A 17,998-nucleotide genomic window follows, 5' to 3' on the forward strand; every position below is an offset into this window, starting at 1 on the left:
GTTCATTATGGTCACATTCTTTGATGCGTGATGCATATTTATCACACTGACTTTCACGTAGCATACTTAATTACTCCGCAAACCAATAGCCTCTGGGGAAGGCATGGGATGACTTGTTCTTTTATTTATTGGTACACATCCTATGCGGCCCTTGTATTCCCTTTCTGTGCTCACAAGTGAATCAAAATTAATGTATCCTTAGTTTCAATACTTACGCATAAGTTGAGTAGATGCATTGCCAACCCAATTTCAGGAGCAAGTGTAGCAAAGAATGAAGGATAGGAGATAAAGTTATACGTCAGGTCACAACTTTATCATACAATGAGCCATTGCTCGGCATCTGTCATGATAGCAACACTGTCTCCAGCGAGCACGCCCTGTGACACTGCCTCGTCTGTATATAGAATGCGTTATTTAGTTGTAGCAGCATCGTCCGTGTTAGATAGATAGAACGAGTTCCTCCACTTTTAACCCTTGTATTAAATTTTGATGCAAGGGCGTAGTCTGATGGTCATAAGTGTGAGACTGGACAATCGATACGTCCAGAGGTATCCCATGCTTTAAGTGTTATGGATTCATAGCTTGTTAATATTATGTTCATAGATAGCTCTCGTATAAATGCAGGTGAAGTTTGTCCCAAATAAATGATTGTTTCTTTGTGAGCAGTATGAGTCTTTTTTCGCCACATCCACGACGTACCCATTTCACAACTAGTAAACCATCCTACGTTGCACTGAGTAGTATATTAAAATCCACGTAAAACGGCTACCTACATCCTATACGCACTACTACGTCGTGATTATTTTTCTGATTATTCGTGATTTTCGTAAACGATAATGTGTCTGCATTATTAGCTTCACTCAACACGCACGATGTTAATTTCTTCGTTTGGTTCACTAGTAAAGATGAAGAAGATCTTTAAACTACTGTTTTTTGTGAATGTTGAGACAACCTTTGTTCGCCACCACCCTCATATGTTCTTTTTACAGCAAGTAAGCCGGAGTACGTTGCATTGCGTGGAACATTAAAATTTGCGTAGACTGGCTACCTACACGCTGCCTGGATTATTGTTACGCAGTAACCTTTTTCTTAATTATTTGAATCTCTGTCGATGTGCATGTGCCCTTGCTTTGAGTTTCCTCCATCACCCGGTGCGTTCGCCCTTCAATCAGATTGCTCTTAATAGTCCGTATTTGATATTGTTCATCACTCATTAGCTGTTGAGTGCGGGTGTTATTTACACATTACTATCATTCAGTGGTGGTTAGTAATGTTCATCACCCATCATACTTTGTGTATCTATCTTATTTTAGTCCAGTTGGATATTAGGGTATGAGCTGTTATAGTATGATTTAATGCTTCCGCTTTTGTGGCGAATGGATTAAATGTGTTCCAAATCATTGCCGCCAACTCCTTGGCTTTAAGTAAATAAATATCTACCATAAACGAGAAAGGAATGCTCTTTGTTATGTAAATCTATCACCCAAAAGATCAGTTGTCTGCAGAGCTGAGCCTGAGTAGAAATGGAGTAACGAATGGAAAGAGAAATGTGTAATATGATAATAACGTAAGTGGCTTACGAAACCTTGTCTTCTCTGACTTGCTACTGTCAGCGTTATCGTTGTGCTAAGAACTAAAGTAATTCCTATATTGGGTTAGTCCTATATCGTGACGAGCCTTTTACTCAGCGAATGTTACATGTTCGGAAGCTCACTTCCAACCTTTACAAAAGACATTAGAACTACTAGCTTAGAATCAGTGTTCAGGAAGTTTTCTTTAACCTTCACGCGAGCTATATAATAAACAATACAAACAATATTGTCTACCACCTCCTTTTAACATGATCGAATCACATTACTCGATAACGGTTGGGTTTTCGCCTTTTTCGGTGATGGTGAATCTACACTTTCTAGCTCTCGTTTGGCTCTTTTGACTCGCTTTCGTAGTAATAAACAAAGACATGTAAAGAGGCCGTCTGTATCGGCCTGCCACACTTGCAACATTTCCGGTGCTCCCTGGGTTCGGCGGGCTTTTTGAACGAGTCTATATATCTGCAATGCTGAGACTGATAACAGTAATCATTGGGAATGGGAAGAGCAGTGTGTAATATGATCGCTGAACCCAACTGGTAGCGACTTACGTCAAGTTCAAAATACCGCTTTTTGGAGTGTCGCCTCGACTGTGATACACCGATGTTTCAAGCACCAGGACCGCCACTTCCCTTGCTTTCCCGTTCCTTCACAGAGAATCGTTCGCCGTCATTCAGACTTATCTGACCTCATTGGAAGCGTCTGCGACACCTAGCCACTCTGTCATATGATGCTGCATTGTTGGCGCAAACTTTCACCTACTCATGGATTGTTGCACCATTGTTTCCCTACGAATGCTGAAAATAAATTGCCGCGCCTTTATGTTCTGGCTCATCTAGAGGCATGCTTCGGCACCATGACGCGGGGATTTCATTAACCAAACTAGACATGATTGTCTTATTGGAATTGTCGCGATCGTTCTTTAAATAAAAATAGGGCATTTCAGTCTTCGATCGCTATTTTTCATTTTCTTTTTTATAAAGAAACTTACAAATATAATTAAAACATATACATATTCTTTCGAAAATGTGCGTCTCCTCTTCTATGTATTTGGTGGTGGAGAGGATTTCCCTACGTCAGAACGTACACAGCGCCACGCCAAGTCCTCTTCCGCCGCGCCCAATTCACCTCGGCGCCAGTAGGCTGAGGGCCGTTGCGCTGCAGCTGCTTCTTACTGGAGCGTGTTGTTGCATTTAAGAGTAAGCCTGAAACATGTCTTTAAAATCTCATAACTCCTGTGCATAAATAACTTTGCTCATTGAGTAGTATGTCTGGGTTTTTCCATTGATAGGCGTATATTTGTCTCTTCGAGCACGTCGAGATAGACTTTTTGGAGCTCTATGTAGCACCTCCATTTGTTCATTTATATTGCTCACTTCCTGTTTGCTATCCTTTACATGCGCTCCCAAATGCTGTCCGATTGCTATGACTGCAGTGTTTCCTTATCGAATTTTAAAATTCCGCCATGTCTACCCTGTGTAATAACTGTCACATTCAGCACATTTGATCTTGTATACTCCGGAATTGTTGTATTTCATTTGTTTTGTCGTTGCTGGTTTGTCTTAGTCTACGTGCCATATGCCCTTCATTCTAGAACGCCATAGCGATGTTTTTTGGAAAGCATTTAGCAATTCATTCCGACACACACCCTTTGTATGTCAGGTTGACAAACTTCTTAACTTTAATTTTCCTAGAATTATTACTGATACCCGCGGATTTGTTTTTGATCTTGTTAAACATACGTGTAACATCTTGTGTCCTGTAACTGTCAGCTGCTGCTGCTACTTGCTTAATAATACATAGTTCTCTCTGCAACTAATCGTCCTTTAGTGGTAATCTCAGGACTCTGTTGCACTTTAGATGACAGTACGCTCTTTTATGCTGTGCCGGGTGGTGCTATGATGTTGTCGGAACAGGTCTTTCCTATAGACGCCGAAAACATGCCTACTCCTTCCTTTCTGACGGTCAAATCTAAGTAGTTAATCGCCCGATGGTTCTCCATTTCTAGCGTGAATTAAGTTTTTGGATGCTGCTTGTTTAAAACTTGTCATTAACTTTTTTCTTTTCAATAATAAAATAGTGTCAACATACTGTCTGCTATAAATTAACTTCTCCTTAAATTCTGGAAAGAGCTGAAAAACTTTCTCAAAGTCATTCATAAAAATTTCAGCTAAAATTCCCGATGCTGTTTTCCATAGCTAAACGTTGATCTTGAATAAAAACCTTGTCGTTAAAGACGAAACTATTAAAACTGAATGTGAACTCTAGCATATCCACGAGTTCGACGATTTCACCCATGCTCATTGACCTATTTTTTAACAGGTTTTTCCTTATAATTTGCAAAGTTTCTGCAATTGGTAATTAGTTTCACGACGTTCAACGAGGCTAGGACGGCGTCCTCTGGAACTGCCATGTCCTTCACTTAGTTCGCGAAACACACTATTTGTTTACGTTGTAAACTTGCTGGTATTTATATGCAGATTTTAACTTATGGTACAAAGTCTTATTCAAGAGCTCATTAACACGCATTGGTTTGTTCTCCTTGTGTAACTTTATCTGCGCTCTCGCTTCAGGTGTTCTTGGATTCATCTTTACTAATCTAGCTTTTTCATTTGCAGAGAATAAAAATTGTATTGCTTCTACATTTGCCTTTAACTCTATGTGAAAGTTCTTTGTTAGATCTTTTTTGATTTCTTCAATTCCACTTTTTTCTTGAAAAAACTGCATTGTCGTATCTACATAAACTTTTTCGTAAATCACAACAGAGGTACTGCACTTTCTGACTTAATCACGTTTGAGTTGTTAGGATCCAGTTTTAAGTTAATTTCTTTCACTAACCTCAGCTCACTATATTTACCGCTACCTAATGTTTTCTGGCATTCAATTAACTCTTTGGCTTTGATGGCGATACATGTCTGCTGGAATTTAGGTAACTTAGCGTCCCTACATGCTACCTTCACTTCTGTGATTATTCTCTTGATGTCTCGATCTCGCAAGTTCGTTCGCGGATTATGCTGAAGCCCCTTGCCCAAAAGCTTATGCTCTTCAATAGAAAATATTTTATGTTAACGGTTCCGTCATAAAATTGACATTTCATTGTGTATCTGGACTGCAGACATGCACTTGCAAATATGTTTGTTTTCGAGATAATTAAAATTTCATTGCTACCCCTCTTAGCTAACGCGTCAAGATGCCGCTTGGAGTTTTTCTGTTCATTTTGCTTTTGTTGCGCATTCAAACGTTGGACAGCATACTAAGCCTTACAGCTTGTAGAGGTAGAATAAAAGAAAAACAAGAACCTAGAAGCGCGCTAGATTTTCACGAGAACCCAGTGAGGTGGTGCAGTGTTCAAAACAATGGAACTGCATACAGGAGGAGTGATATCCAAATCTCCGTCCAGACACCTATGAAAGGTTTCCCGTAGTTTCATAAAACAGCTTCCTTTAAAAATAGGACACGGCCGTTTTCCTTCCCCATCCTCGTCCAGCCCAAAGTTGTGGTCTGTCCCTGATCATTTAATCGTCGACGAAACATTAAACTTAAGTCTTCCTTCTTTTACTTTACGTTACTGGCCCCATATTGAAGGGTCTCTGCATGAGCCTTTTCATGATTTTACCACACACAGCTTCATTTGTTTGCTTCTGGCACCTCAATTGTTGATGCAAATGGTCTATTACCCTAAACGTAAATAAGACAAGGGAAAAGACTGAGCAGCTGAGTGTGTTTGTGGTGGCCACAGGATAGTTTATACTAGTTTTAACATTTTATTAGGTTATTGGTACTTGTCAGAGCCCCACACGCATGTTTGATACATTTGTCATACTTCAATGTATCTTTTCTTCCTCTTGTCCGATCAGTTGAATTTGAGTGTAAGGATTTCAGTGTGTACATCTGTGGGAGTGTAGTAGTCTGCCACTGTCAGGACAGCCAACTATAGGAAACACGTACCAGGTAGCAAAGAGGTTTCGGTTTCCTTGGACGAACCTTTCGTAATAGGTTTGCATCACAATAGGGGATCCTATGGCCACTTCCGTAGGTACGGGGAGCGGCTTTGGTTGGAGAGGGAATGATCGTGGAGTGTTCCGTGGGACGCGAGAGGGGTTTAACCTACCGGCAGTAAGTGTGCCTTTTCGATGAGAAGTTAATGTTGTTTTATGCAAGTTTTTCGAAGTTAGTCAAAGTAAATGACTCCTTTCATCTTTCATAGCTTATTATCGTGTGTGTGACAAATTTTACTTGGTAATTCACGAGTGGTAAATGCGTCGGCTTTGATCCGTGACGTAAGGCAGTGGTGAGTGGGATCAGGACGGCACGGACTTTAGTTTGAGTGTGGCGTGTTTGTAGGTGTCATTGTGTTGCGATTCGTGCTGCCCTCTGGTAGTGTGTTTAGGGGTTTCGTGTTGGGTGGTGGAATAGGTTGTTTGGTCTTACTGATTATACTAGCTGGTTCGCGTTTTGGCTGTGTTTCGAGCGGAATTGGTTTGTGATTTAACGTTTAGTGGTTTTGTGTGAAATTTATTGTAGTGCTGTTCGCTGTAGGTCGTATGTTAATGTGAGTCAATGAATTTGTTGTTGGTCTTGGTACGTATGGATATGACCAATAAAACAGTGAGCGGTCCATGCTATCATGGGAGGGACTCAGTGCTGACCAAATTTCTACAGCTTTTTGGGGTCATTGCGGGGGTGGTAAAGTGTGCTGTCTGTCGGAAGAAAATGACATTGGCAAGAGTTCCGGCGTCTCTGACCAGGGACGGTTGTATGTGGCGGTGTCGTAGGGATAACCTGTGGCGCTCCATACGTCGCGGTTCCTGGTTCGAGAAGTCTAGGTTGGGCATGCGCGAGAGTGTGTTGTTGACGTATTACTTTTGTTATAGATCCTCTCGAAGATTTTGCGCGCATGAGACTGGCGTGAGTGAGAGGAGTGTGCTTGACTGGTTTTCGTTTTCCTGTGAAGTATGTTCCAAGTTTTGTAAGTACGTGGGTAATTTGGGTGCGCCTCGGGTTTTGGTGGAGGTGGACCAGTCGCAATTTGGGAAAAGTATGGCAGGGGTAAGTCTGTGGTTGGTCTCTGGGTATGGGGCGGCTGTTGTACGGGAGGGGAGGGGGGGGGGGGGACGTGGCGGGTGTTCCGAATGTGTTTTCTGGGTTGTGGAGGGGCGGTCTAAGACAGAATTTGTGGGGGTAACTGATGAGTTTATAGAACCGGGTTCCACTGTAGTTTCAGATGCTTTTTCTTCTTATAGGGGGTTGGGTGAGAGGGGGTACACTCATTTAGTTGTTAACCATAGTTTAGAGTTTAAAAATTGAGATGGGGGCTTTTCACGAATACTATAGAGGGGATGTGGGGACCGCTAAGTTCAGTTCTTGGGAGGAGGAAGAGGCGCTCTTCCAGACTTCAGCCTCATTTAGATTAGTACTGTTCGCAGAAGAGCGTCCCTGAGGGCTATAGTTTTCTTTCGGGTTTCTATAATGGCTATTAGTAAGATGTACAGACCGAAGGTGGGTGGTAGTTCATTTGTTGGTACTGTTTGTAAGGGGGGGGGGGGGGGAGGAGTGTGTTTGTTTGTGATTTAGTTGTGGAGGATATATTTTGTTGCAGTTTTTGTTGAGTTGTATTGTGTGATTGAGATTATTTTGCGTTTGGTTTTTGTTTATGGGTATTTTATTTTGGGCTGAAGGGGAGGTTGGGTTTGGGGGAGGGGGTGTGGGTGGATTGGGTCTTTCTTTCGGTTACGTATTTTTACGTTGGTTTGTTGTGCCTTTGTGAGATTGTGATGGCCGACCCAGGTTGCGGCGCCGCAATCTTGTTGTAACTATATATAACTATATATAGTTTAACTATATATAGTTAAAGGCTACCCAGCCATTGACCTTCGTCTGTGCAAATGCGCACAGACTGCCGCAACTCTTACGGGAATCGCCAAAGCGTGCGCGAGTAATGAGTGGGTGGGCAAATGTCTATAAGGTACAATACATATGTAGAATTGTGGACAGTTGGGAATGTGAGTCTCACGGGAAGCGTGCAAGGGATAAGTCCCTGCAGTCGCGCTATTCATCTGTGTCCTCGGTGGCTCAGATGGATGCCGGCACGGTAGCTCAGCGTGTTCGGTCAGAGAGCTGGTTGGTCTCTGTTATTAAAAAACAACTGCGTGGAAGGATCAATAAACGAACTTGAACGGGTCATGTGACGTCCGCAACGACCAAACACAACGATCAACAACGAACAAAATAAAAAAAGGGATAGGGTCTTTGATTAGTAATAAAAACGTTATTGGTACCGGGTTCGAAACCTGCCACCACTAAAAAAAAAGAAAAGATGCATAGAGCGTCTGCCATGTAAGCAGGAGATCCCGGGTTCGAGTCCCGGTCAGGGCACACATTTTCAGCTGTCCACATCGAGGTATATCAACACCACCTGTCGGCAGCTGAGGGATCCAGTTACTCATCATTTACTCAGCATATTAGATAATTACGCCGGTGAAAAGTGCAGTCATTAGGTTTACTATTTTGCCATTGGTTATTGATTAAATGCGTGGACTGACGCGGGAGAATGTTGTTTTGCTATTGGCTGTTGAGTAAACTGACCAATGGTAAAGCAATATTCGTCGCGCTCTTTTCTCAGCTGGTAGAGAAAACTTAGTGTTCTAGAGAAGAGTGGGAGTCTAGCCATGAAATAGTTCGGACGTGTGTAGTAGTAGTTCCGATGGAAACTATAAGTTGCCCGATCTAGCAGTGTTTCATACATCAAAAGTGTTGGAAAGTGATGGCATAATTATTCCAATGTGTGTGTAGAAATTTCGGAATTTTTAAGCGAATTTTGTGACGAGAAGAGACTTATATTCCGTGTGGCGTATTGAGCAGGTCGGTGGTTAGAAACTGTGACTGCATTTGGTACCGACAGACTTAATATTTGGCGAGCGTTCTCAATTAAAAACAATTAGTATTTTTGTAGCTATTACGTTTTCGGGAAATGCAACACCATAAAGTTGCTAACGTGAGTGAAAGGGATTGTGAGTGCCTGTGTTAAGACTAGCACGGGCTTGGCAGTGATACTTGTTCACCTAAGTTTCAGAATATATTGACTGAGGTCAAAATTTCCAAGCTTTCATTTCGTGTTTCTCCCGAAACATAGATTAGTGACTTTAATTGCAGCCTGGTTCACGTCGAAGTACAGTAGGTTTCACTCGGCTTTCCTACTAATGATCTGCTGAGACAATGTTCACAGCTAGGTGCTGGTTCGTCGTAAAGGGACGGAAAGAACCGCGTCGCCGCAGTTTCATTCCCAAAACAGAACAAAATTGGCGCGAGCCAGAGGACATGCCGATACCATTAGATGCCTCTCTCTGATGACCCGGTGATTTTCTAGAACCAGTTTCTTTACTTCTTCCACACTGTCAGTAATTGATGTGCTCTGACGACCAGGGTGGTGATCGTCTTCAACATTTTCTCGAGCCTCTTTGAAATGTGCAAACCAGACCTAAACTTTTGTCTTACTCATAGCAGATTCGCCGAAAACCAGTCAACATTTCGAATTCGCAAATGCACTTTTCTCCATTTTTCAAGCAAAATCTACTGTAAATTCTTTGATCCGCATCTTTCAAAATTAAAAATGAAGAACATCTAGATAAATTTTGAAAATCGCATGTATAAAACCTGCGAAATTAGTCCCGTTACTTTGCGATCACACCACGTCTGCGTTGCAAAGTGAATACTGTTTTAGGTTATTGGACTACCAACGCAAGCAGTATCCTGTTATAAACAAATTCAATTCCGTAAGGCTTTAAAGATGAATAAGAAATTAGCTCAGTAGCTTACACTTCCATTAAATCTTACAGCTAATAAAAGGCAGGCGTAGATTGTATTGCTGAACATCAACCAATGTGAAAATAATTTGTAAGATCGTATTAGAATTTGGAATCCTGAACATAACAGCAGTATGCTGTGGAACTTGAAATGACACCGTAGAAAATCTGCAATCAGCGACAAAACGCTTTCACAACTGAAAACTTGTATACAAAGCGCGGGATATTTGATACTATAAATGAAGGAAAATGGCGTGAAGTACTTAATCATCTCTACTTTTTGAAGTCATTAGTAGATAAAGAGGGTATCTTCTATCATATGTGCACCAAGTAGCAACAGACAAAAGCTGCAAGAAAACATACGAAAGTATTCGATAAATGACTGAGGAAAGTAGAAATTAGTAACATAAAATGCAATTAAATATTCTGTATTGAGGAAGCAAAAGACAAATCACTTAGCTTTCAGAATATATAGGGAGCATAAGTCGAGAATTTTAGTAATCACACACATTCAAATTTTTATGTATAACTCCTAGCAAAACAAAGAATGACCTAAATTGTAGGAGAAAATGACGAAATTGAATGCATAACGCGTCGCAGTAAATGAGCAGAACATGATCCTACAGACTCAAGCTCACGAAAAACACACACTCTGAACTTTCGTAACACCTCGTGCCTAAATATCAGCTGGCTTTCACATTTCATCAAAAGTTTATCAGGCGAAATTAGTGAAAATGAATCGTGCGATACAAGTACCACACGAATGAACTGATTGCAACGCCCTGCCTATTAGTAAATTACTAAGAATAAATGGATCCTTATCACATGATCCCCTGAATGCTGCAGGTCACAAGAGGCCTGCGCCTACGCATCTCACATTCCCTGGAACCAAGTGTGTAAGTAGGCTGTCTAGGTTGGTAACGCCACGTAGCGCTTTGTATGAAAATCACTGGCTGTGCTGTGTGCAATCTGTGGCTAGTTTGCATTGTTGTCTGCCATTGTAGTGTTAGGCAGTTCGATGTTAACAGCGCGTAGCGTTGCGCAGTTGGAGGTGAGCCGCCAGCAGTGGTGGATGTGGGGAGTGAGGTGGCGCAGTTTTTGACACAGTAAATTTGTAAGACTGGATGCCATGAAGGTCAGATTGCGTTCCGCTAAAAAAAAATATTGTATGTCAGTTTAGTGTTGATCAGAGTAAGTAAAGAGAGTAATGTCTGAGAACGTTCAGTTTTGCTCAGCTGTTTGAAAAGCAAATAACGTAAGAGGTTTATCAGCACAGTAATTCAATAAATTTTCTAAGGGGACGTTTCAAGGGTCTTTCAAACATACACGAGCGAGCGCCAACTAACAGACTGAGTGGTTGGGAGAGCAGCGCGCTCGGGTGCGTAAACCACCACAGGTATTACGAACTGTGGAATGTCTGCGATTATGGTTTCACGAAGTCCGCTATCTTCGGCACTCCAGGTATAGACATCTCCTTCACCGACACAAAGCACCGTCCTCGTCACAGCGGAATTCCCAGCCACGCGGCTGGACCATGCGCTCGGGCTACCCCTCTCGTCTGGCTAACGTTCGCCACCACTTGTTTGCTGCCGGGCCCCGGCTGGCTGATCAGCCCGTGCGCCAAGGCCAACTTAGTATATTTTCAGGGCGACACAATTCGCCCGTTACCTCACAATACTGAACTCCTTTCTAAGCAGCTGACAGCTGCTATATTGGGTAATAAAGATCATTATTCCCTCTAGAGCTGTAGGTATGGACCTCACTGTTGTTCTGAAACTGTAATGGATTATTTATCACGAATTTTATTAGAAAATATATGTATTGTGACAGTGCAGTTAAAATGCCTAACTGCACGAATTGGTACCCACATGACGTACGTGGGTGTAATTCATATACTTTTACTGCACGCTTTTGTATAAGCAATACTTCCTTTCTTACTGGTTAGGAATCCCCGTAAATTGTTCCATTAGATGCTGAGTGGAAATCCGCAAAATATAATCGAGTTTAATTCTTTTGTTTCCAAGATTAGGAATTATACAAAGAGCAAAACTAGCTGAACATAATTGTTTGAGAAGCTTAGTAATATACTTGAAGTTTTCATTAATATGTACACCAAAAATTTGTAGTATTGTACCCAGTTTGTCAGCTGTTTTTGACCTGCTGCACCAGTTGCTGGTATGACACTATTTCTTGTACAGAACTGAAAACTGTGGCTTTTCAAAATGTTGAGTCAGTTTTCTGACAACAACATAGTTGCCTAGAAACAATACGTAGTCTCTTCTGTTGCTTTCTCTCTAATGGGGTTTATTAAAGCCTTAGTATCGGCTGCAAAAGGAACTATTTCTGTTTGTTGATTAAGTGGAACGAAAATCGTATATACAGGCTGAATCACCTAAAACTTGCGCAGCAAATATTGCGGAGATGGAAAGGGCTTTGATGTGTGGTTTTCACAGTAAATTGATTGGTCGTAAGAGGCTCTTCTTGTGCGAACATACGATTTTTAAATAGAACAATGCCTATTGACGCTAGGACTGAAAATAGGATAAATTAGAATGTCAGTGGTGTGTGTTGGGGAGTTTAGCGAGTCGTTTATTGGCTATCGTGTTTTGAAAAGTACCCACACTTGTACAATACCTGTGGTAGAACACACTAAAGAACAAGGACCTACACTAGTTATGTGGATTCTGACCAATAACGAGACAACTGACCATCAAGGATTGTGTTCAAAACGACCACCAGCAGCGACAATACACGCAGCCAGTCTGGTATGGAACGACTGCTGTACACGTGATAGCACTTCAGCGTAGATGCCCGAGCAGGTCGCAGTAATATGTAGTTCTGCATCATCGAGTGCAGCTGGTATGCCATTGTAGACAGCGTCTGTCAGCTTTCCCCGTGGGGAAAAAGTATACAGGCATCAAATCCAGAGAACAGGTTGGCCAGGATACAGGTCCTCTGCGTCCAATCCAACGATTTGGAAACAGCTTGTGAAATTCTGTAGTACTTCATGCACTATGGACTGGACAGCCATCATGTCGGTATCACAGGTTCCTCCTAGTATACAGACGGACGTTTTCTAGCACCCGTGGAAGATTGTCGCTTAGAAGGCTGTGATACTTGCGCGCGTTCAGTGTTTCATTTATGAAGAACGGTCAACGACCTGATGATTCACTATCCCACACCACACGTTCACATTCCATGAACACTGATGCTCCAACTGACGAAGCCAACTGGGTTTGTCAACAGACCGATAGTGAAACTTCATAGCAAATTAAAACTGTTCTGGACCGAGACTCGAACTCGGGACACGGCACACAGTTTTAATCAGCCAGGAAGTTTCCTATCAGCGCACATTCCGCTGTAGAGTGAAAATCTCATTCTGGAGACCAATAGTGCGTGTTTCGGCGATTTAGCTGGCCATGATTGGTAAATGTGACTTCATTAGTAAACAACATACATTATGCATCTGCGGTAACCTGTCTTGCCCATGTACAGAAGTTATCACGATTCTCATAATCGTTACCATGCAGGTCTTGAAGGAGGAAGATTTGATACGGAGGGAACATATGTTGATTCAGAATGTGTAGGACCATTACCTGCCTCATGTCACTTCCTCGTGCGATTGCGCAGAAGCTAATGTGCGGACGAACTGCAACGGCAGCAGAAACATTAATTTCCCCCTCTTCTACCGTCACTTGTTTCCTTCTGTTACGTGGTCTAGTTGTTACTCTACGGCTTTCACGTAACTGATTAGAGGACGATAAACAACTGCCAAGATGGTTGACGTCTATTGGGATATCTTGCCGCATACGTCGTACGATAACGAATTGTAATCTTTCTACATGCACCATGAGCATGTTAGCTTTTTACGCATTGGTAAATACCATCGTCCATTTACGACCTACAGCTTGGACTGCCACACACTGCGATGCACTCAAGGAACACAAAAGTACACTGTAATAATACATAATAATATCGTGCCCAGTAACTACGCACGCTGAATGGCACAAACAAGCGTTGGCGTCACAACTTTAAAAAATGCGATATCTCGTAAACATCTCGCACGAGACTTATGCAACAAACCCCACTGGCATTCTAATTTACCCTACTTCCAGTTTGCTAAAGTCTGCAGGCATTGTTCCATTTAAAAAAAGTATATGGTTTCTATGCATTATTACAGTCTGTTCATTATCTAACAATACGAGTCCCTGACTACCAACCCATTCTGTGAAAACCGAATGCCAGCCTGTGGCCGAGCGGTTCTAGAAGCTTCAGTCTGGAACAGCGGGACCACTGCGATCGCTGGTTCGAATCCTGCCTCGGGCATGGATGTGTGTGATGTCCTTAGGTTAGTTAGGGTTGAAGTAGTTTTAAGTTCTAGGGGACTGATCACCTCTGATGTTGAGTTCCATAGGGCTCAGAGCCATTTGAACCATTTTGTGATAACCGAACGTCAACAGCACTTTCCATTTCAGCAATATTTGCTGTTCAAATTTTAGGTGTATATGTAATAGAAGTGGACCGAAAATTCAGCCCTGTGGGACTCCCTTTGTGATTTCTCCCCAGTCACTAAAATCTGCTATTCTTTCAATATTCTAGAATGTGATTTTCACTTCGCAGCGGAGTTTCCGCTGATATTAAACTTCCTGGCAGATTAAAACTTTGTGCCGGGCCGAGAGTCGAACTCGAGTTCTTTGCCTTTCCCAGGCAAGTGTTCCACTGCCTGAGCTACGCAAGCACGACCCCCGATCCTCCCTTCACAACTTCAGTTCTGCAGTACGTCGTCTCCTACTTTCCAGGCTTCACAGAAGCTTGCAGAACTAGCACTTCTGGAAGAAAGGATATTGCGGAGACATGGCCTAGCCCGCGAAAGGCAAAGATCCAGAGTTCGTCTCGGTCCGGCACATAGTTTTCAGCTGGCAGGAAGTTTCTTTCAATATCGTTTGAATTATTAGGCACGCCATTATTGTATTATATTTAAGTATGCTCCAAACTAGCTGTGTGTAAAGCCAATGATTCCATAAAAGTATGTGGGTGCTGTGTCCGCAGGAGTGAGACTAGTGAGCGGAAGCGATGTTTCATACTGTTGCACAACTGTTCGCCTCCGCTTAGCCATTCAGCGATATCCCCAGCGGTGCGCTCGTGCTCAGCTGCGCGATGACCGGCGAGCTCTGGCAGGCGATAACGAGCCGCCGATGTCACTGAAGGCCGGCCGCGGCGAGGATTTCCCAGTCGCGCAGCGGGCGCCGGCGCGGCAGCATGGAGCAGCAGAAGCAGCGGAAGCAGCGGCAAGCGCCCAGGGGCTCCCGGCGTCTCCAGTACGCCGCAGCCTTCTCCGGTAGGTGGCACTGCCTTATATGCTGTCTCATTTCGTTTCGTCATTCATGTTAGATGCGCATTATTTGTGAATTGTATTTGGCACACGCAAACTTCTTGACGCTGACACCTTCTATTCACCTCTACGTCTCGTAAATACTAGAGACCACTGTAAAATGGATGGCAGAGAGTAAGCGAAATGTGTGTTAAATCTTCCCCTCGTTTCATCTACGAACGGAAGTGGAACAACGGTTGCTTTTACGCTAACGTGTTATCGTTTTTGCAGTAAATGTGATTCAAGAGTGCTTGAAATGTGCGCTTTTTTTTTGGCTCGTACTTGGTTGTCAAAACATTTGCATCTGTACCTCTTTCCATCCAATCACATCCGTCTGTACCCAGGCATTTTTCGATTGCCTGTGTATATCTTTCCCACGTTGGAAACAATGCGTCTGTTACCCCACGTGTACGTACAAGGATGTCTGTATCACAGAAGTAAAATATTAGAGTAGGTTTCGAGCAAAAATTTAGCGAGTGAGGTGAAGACGGCAGTTCAAATCATAGTCTAGTAGGCCGAGATTAGTTTCTCTATGATTGGTTTAAATCACTTAAGGTGATGGGATGGTTCCTATGAAACAGCGCCGGTCGCTGTGACAGCGGTTCTAAGCGCTACAGTCTGGAACCGCAGGACTGCTACAGTCGCAGGTTCGAATCCTGCCTCCGGCATGGATGTGTGTGATGTCCTGAGGTTAGTTAGGTTTAAGTAGTTCTAAGTTCTAGGGGACTGATGACCTCAGATGTTAAGTCCCACAGTGCTCAGAGCCATTTATGAAACAGCACGGATGATTACCGTACCCATCGCGACATTGTTCTCCGTCTCTAACGACCTCCTCGCAAAACAGTTTCTCTTTACTTCCTGCGCAAAAATTAACCAGTCGTCGCGAAGAATGATTTCGGACATCGCTAATATTTAGATGTTCGAAACCAAGCAAAAATGAGTTATCAAAGATCACATCATTCTTGATTAAGTTATCGTGATAACACTGCGTGATAACATAAACTAGATACGGTGTCACGTCACCATACGGAAGACTTTTTCCTGCAACTGCATCTGGTAATCGCATTTGAAGCTACTCATCCAGTTACACTGACAAAGATACAAAATAGAGCCGACGGAATTTGTTCTTCAGTGACACTGTAATATCGAAGCATGTCTCCTTATTAAGCCAATTCATTTCTAACTCGCAGTTATCATGCAAAAGTGGTGACAATGACGAATGAATTACATTACCCTTGCTTACAGACAGTGATCCATTATCATATCGTGGCAGATTTTTGGTTGACCATTGTTTCAGGTGTGACAAGCTTATTTTATAGCGTTTTCCTACAGCCACTCAGACCAATACAGAGTGAAGAGTGATCATAACTCTGCAAATAGCGAAATGAAAATTTGTGTCGCATTGGGACTCGAACCAAGATTCCCTGCTTCCACCAACATTCACCATAACCATCACAGTTCCCAGTTCGAACCAAACATTCCTATCAATAACATTTTCCCACTAACATTCTTAAGAATCAGCCTGACCTTCTCCATTTCGTAACTGCGCCATCAGACTAATTATCTGATCAGAAGTATCCGGACACACCTATGCATTGTAGAATTGAGCACTGGTTGTCACTAGAGGCGAGACCCAGCAGTATAAAAGGGGTCACGGAGTACGTGTTGTCAGTAGAAAAGCAGTGACAGTAGAACGGGTCAGTTTTAAGAGCTAGGTGACTTCGAACGTGGCTTGTTAGCACACTGGACTCGCATTCGGGAGGACGACGGTTCAATCCCGTCTCCAGCCATCCTGATTTAGGTTCTCCGTGATTTCCCTAAATCGTTTCAGGCAAATGCCGGGATGGTTCCTTTGAAAGGGCACGGCCGATTTCCTTCCCAATCCTTCCCTAACCTGAGCTTGCGCTCCGTCTCTAATAACCTCGTTGTCGACGGGACGTTAAACACTAACCACCACCAACACCCTCACCACCATCCCCCCCCCCCCCCACCACCACCACCACCACCACCACCACCACCACCACCACCACCACCACCACATCGAACGTGGCTGAGTTGTGTGATATCATTTGAGTAACATTCATCAGGGACATTTCAACCATTTCGACGTCGACTGTCGAAGTGGAAACACGAAGGAGTAACCATAGCTAAACGAACACCCCGCAGACCTCATGTACTGATGGACACGGACCATTGTTCCTTGCGAAGGATGGTTAAAAAAAAACAAAAAAAAACAGTAAAATCAGTGGAAGGAATCAGTCGTGAGCTCCAAAGTGTTAATAGCAATCCAGCTAGCACAATGACTATTCGTTAATAGTATACAATGTTCCAGTAGCTCCTCACATACTGAGGACATATGAAACGGTTTCCAGTATGATTATAGGTGCACGACGGGAATCAAGAGACTTTGACCGCGGATTAGTAGTTGGAGCTGGGACATTCCTTTCCGGAAATCGTTAGGAAATTCAGTGTTCAGAGATCCACAATGTCAAGAGTGTGCCGACATACTACACTTCAGGCATTACTTATCACCACGGACAACGGCATGGACGACGGCATTCAATTAACGACCGAGAGCAGCGTCGTTTGCTTAGTTGTCAGTGCTAACAGACAAGTAGAGGTGCGTGAAACAATGACAGAAATCAATGTGGGACGAATGTAGCTGTTAGGACAGTGCGGCGAAATTTGGCGCCAATGGGCTGAAGGCCGGTTCCCACAAGAGCGCGGCAGAGCGTCGTGCGGCAACGGCAGCGGCAAGCGTTTACCGCCTTGACGCGGCGGCTCGCGGAATTGGCGTTCCCATCTGGAAGCGGCAGACGCTAGCGGTAGCCAATGACGGACAGCCACTGACGTACGGGGTGGGACCCACTGAAAAGCCCGGTGCGTTTAACTATATTTTATACCTACATGAAGGAAAGACGAAGTTGGGTGAAGACATACCAATTTTTCATTTTCTGTACAATGTACTTTCAGATATTTCACTATTCCTGTTTTCCCATTACAACACATTTCATGAGTACCGTTCATGATTATTTACTATCTCCTAACACATTGAAACAATGTACAATAAAAGGGATTATTCATATACACTCTTGGAAATTGAAATAAGAACACCGTGAATTCATTGTCCCAGGAAGGGGAAACTTTGACACATTCCTGGGGTCAGATGCATCACATGATCACACTGACAGAACCACAGGCACATAGACACAGGCAACAGAGCATGCACAATGTCG

At 43.1% G+C, this 17,998-nt stretch overlaps 1 protein-coding gene across 2 annotated transcripts in view; it reads left to right on the forward strand.

Annotated features, from left to right (window-relative positions):
* The first annotated feature begins 2,723 nt into the window (after positions 1–2,723).
* LOC126267108 (facilitated trehalose transporter Tret1-like) overlaps positions 2,724–17,998 on the forward strand; it is a 97,463-nt gene continuing 82,188 nt past the window's right edge. The window contains exons 1-2 of one of the 2 annotated variants that reach the window (XM_049972007.1): positions 2,724–2,788; positions 14,441–14,729. In XM_049972007.1, the coding sequence (XP_049827964.1) occupies positions 14,651–14,729 (79 nt within the window). In that variant the 5' untranslated portion in view covers positions 2,724–2,788; positions 14,441–14,650. Of the gene's footprint in view, positions 2,789–6,051; positions 6,069–14,440; positions 14,730–17,998 lie in introns of those variants that run through there. The other variant, XM_049972008.1, reaches the window with a different exon arrangement.

The sequence above is a fragment of the Schistocerca gregaria genome, chromosome 4 (assembly GCF_023897955.1).
Source record: "Schistocerca gregaria isolate iqSchGreg1 chromosome 4, iqSchGreg1.2, whole genome shotgun sequence".
NCBI lineage: Eukaryota > Metazoa > Arthropoda > Insecta > Orthoptera > Acrididae > Schistocerca > Schistocerca gregaria.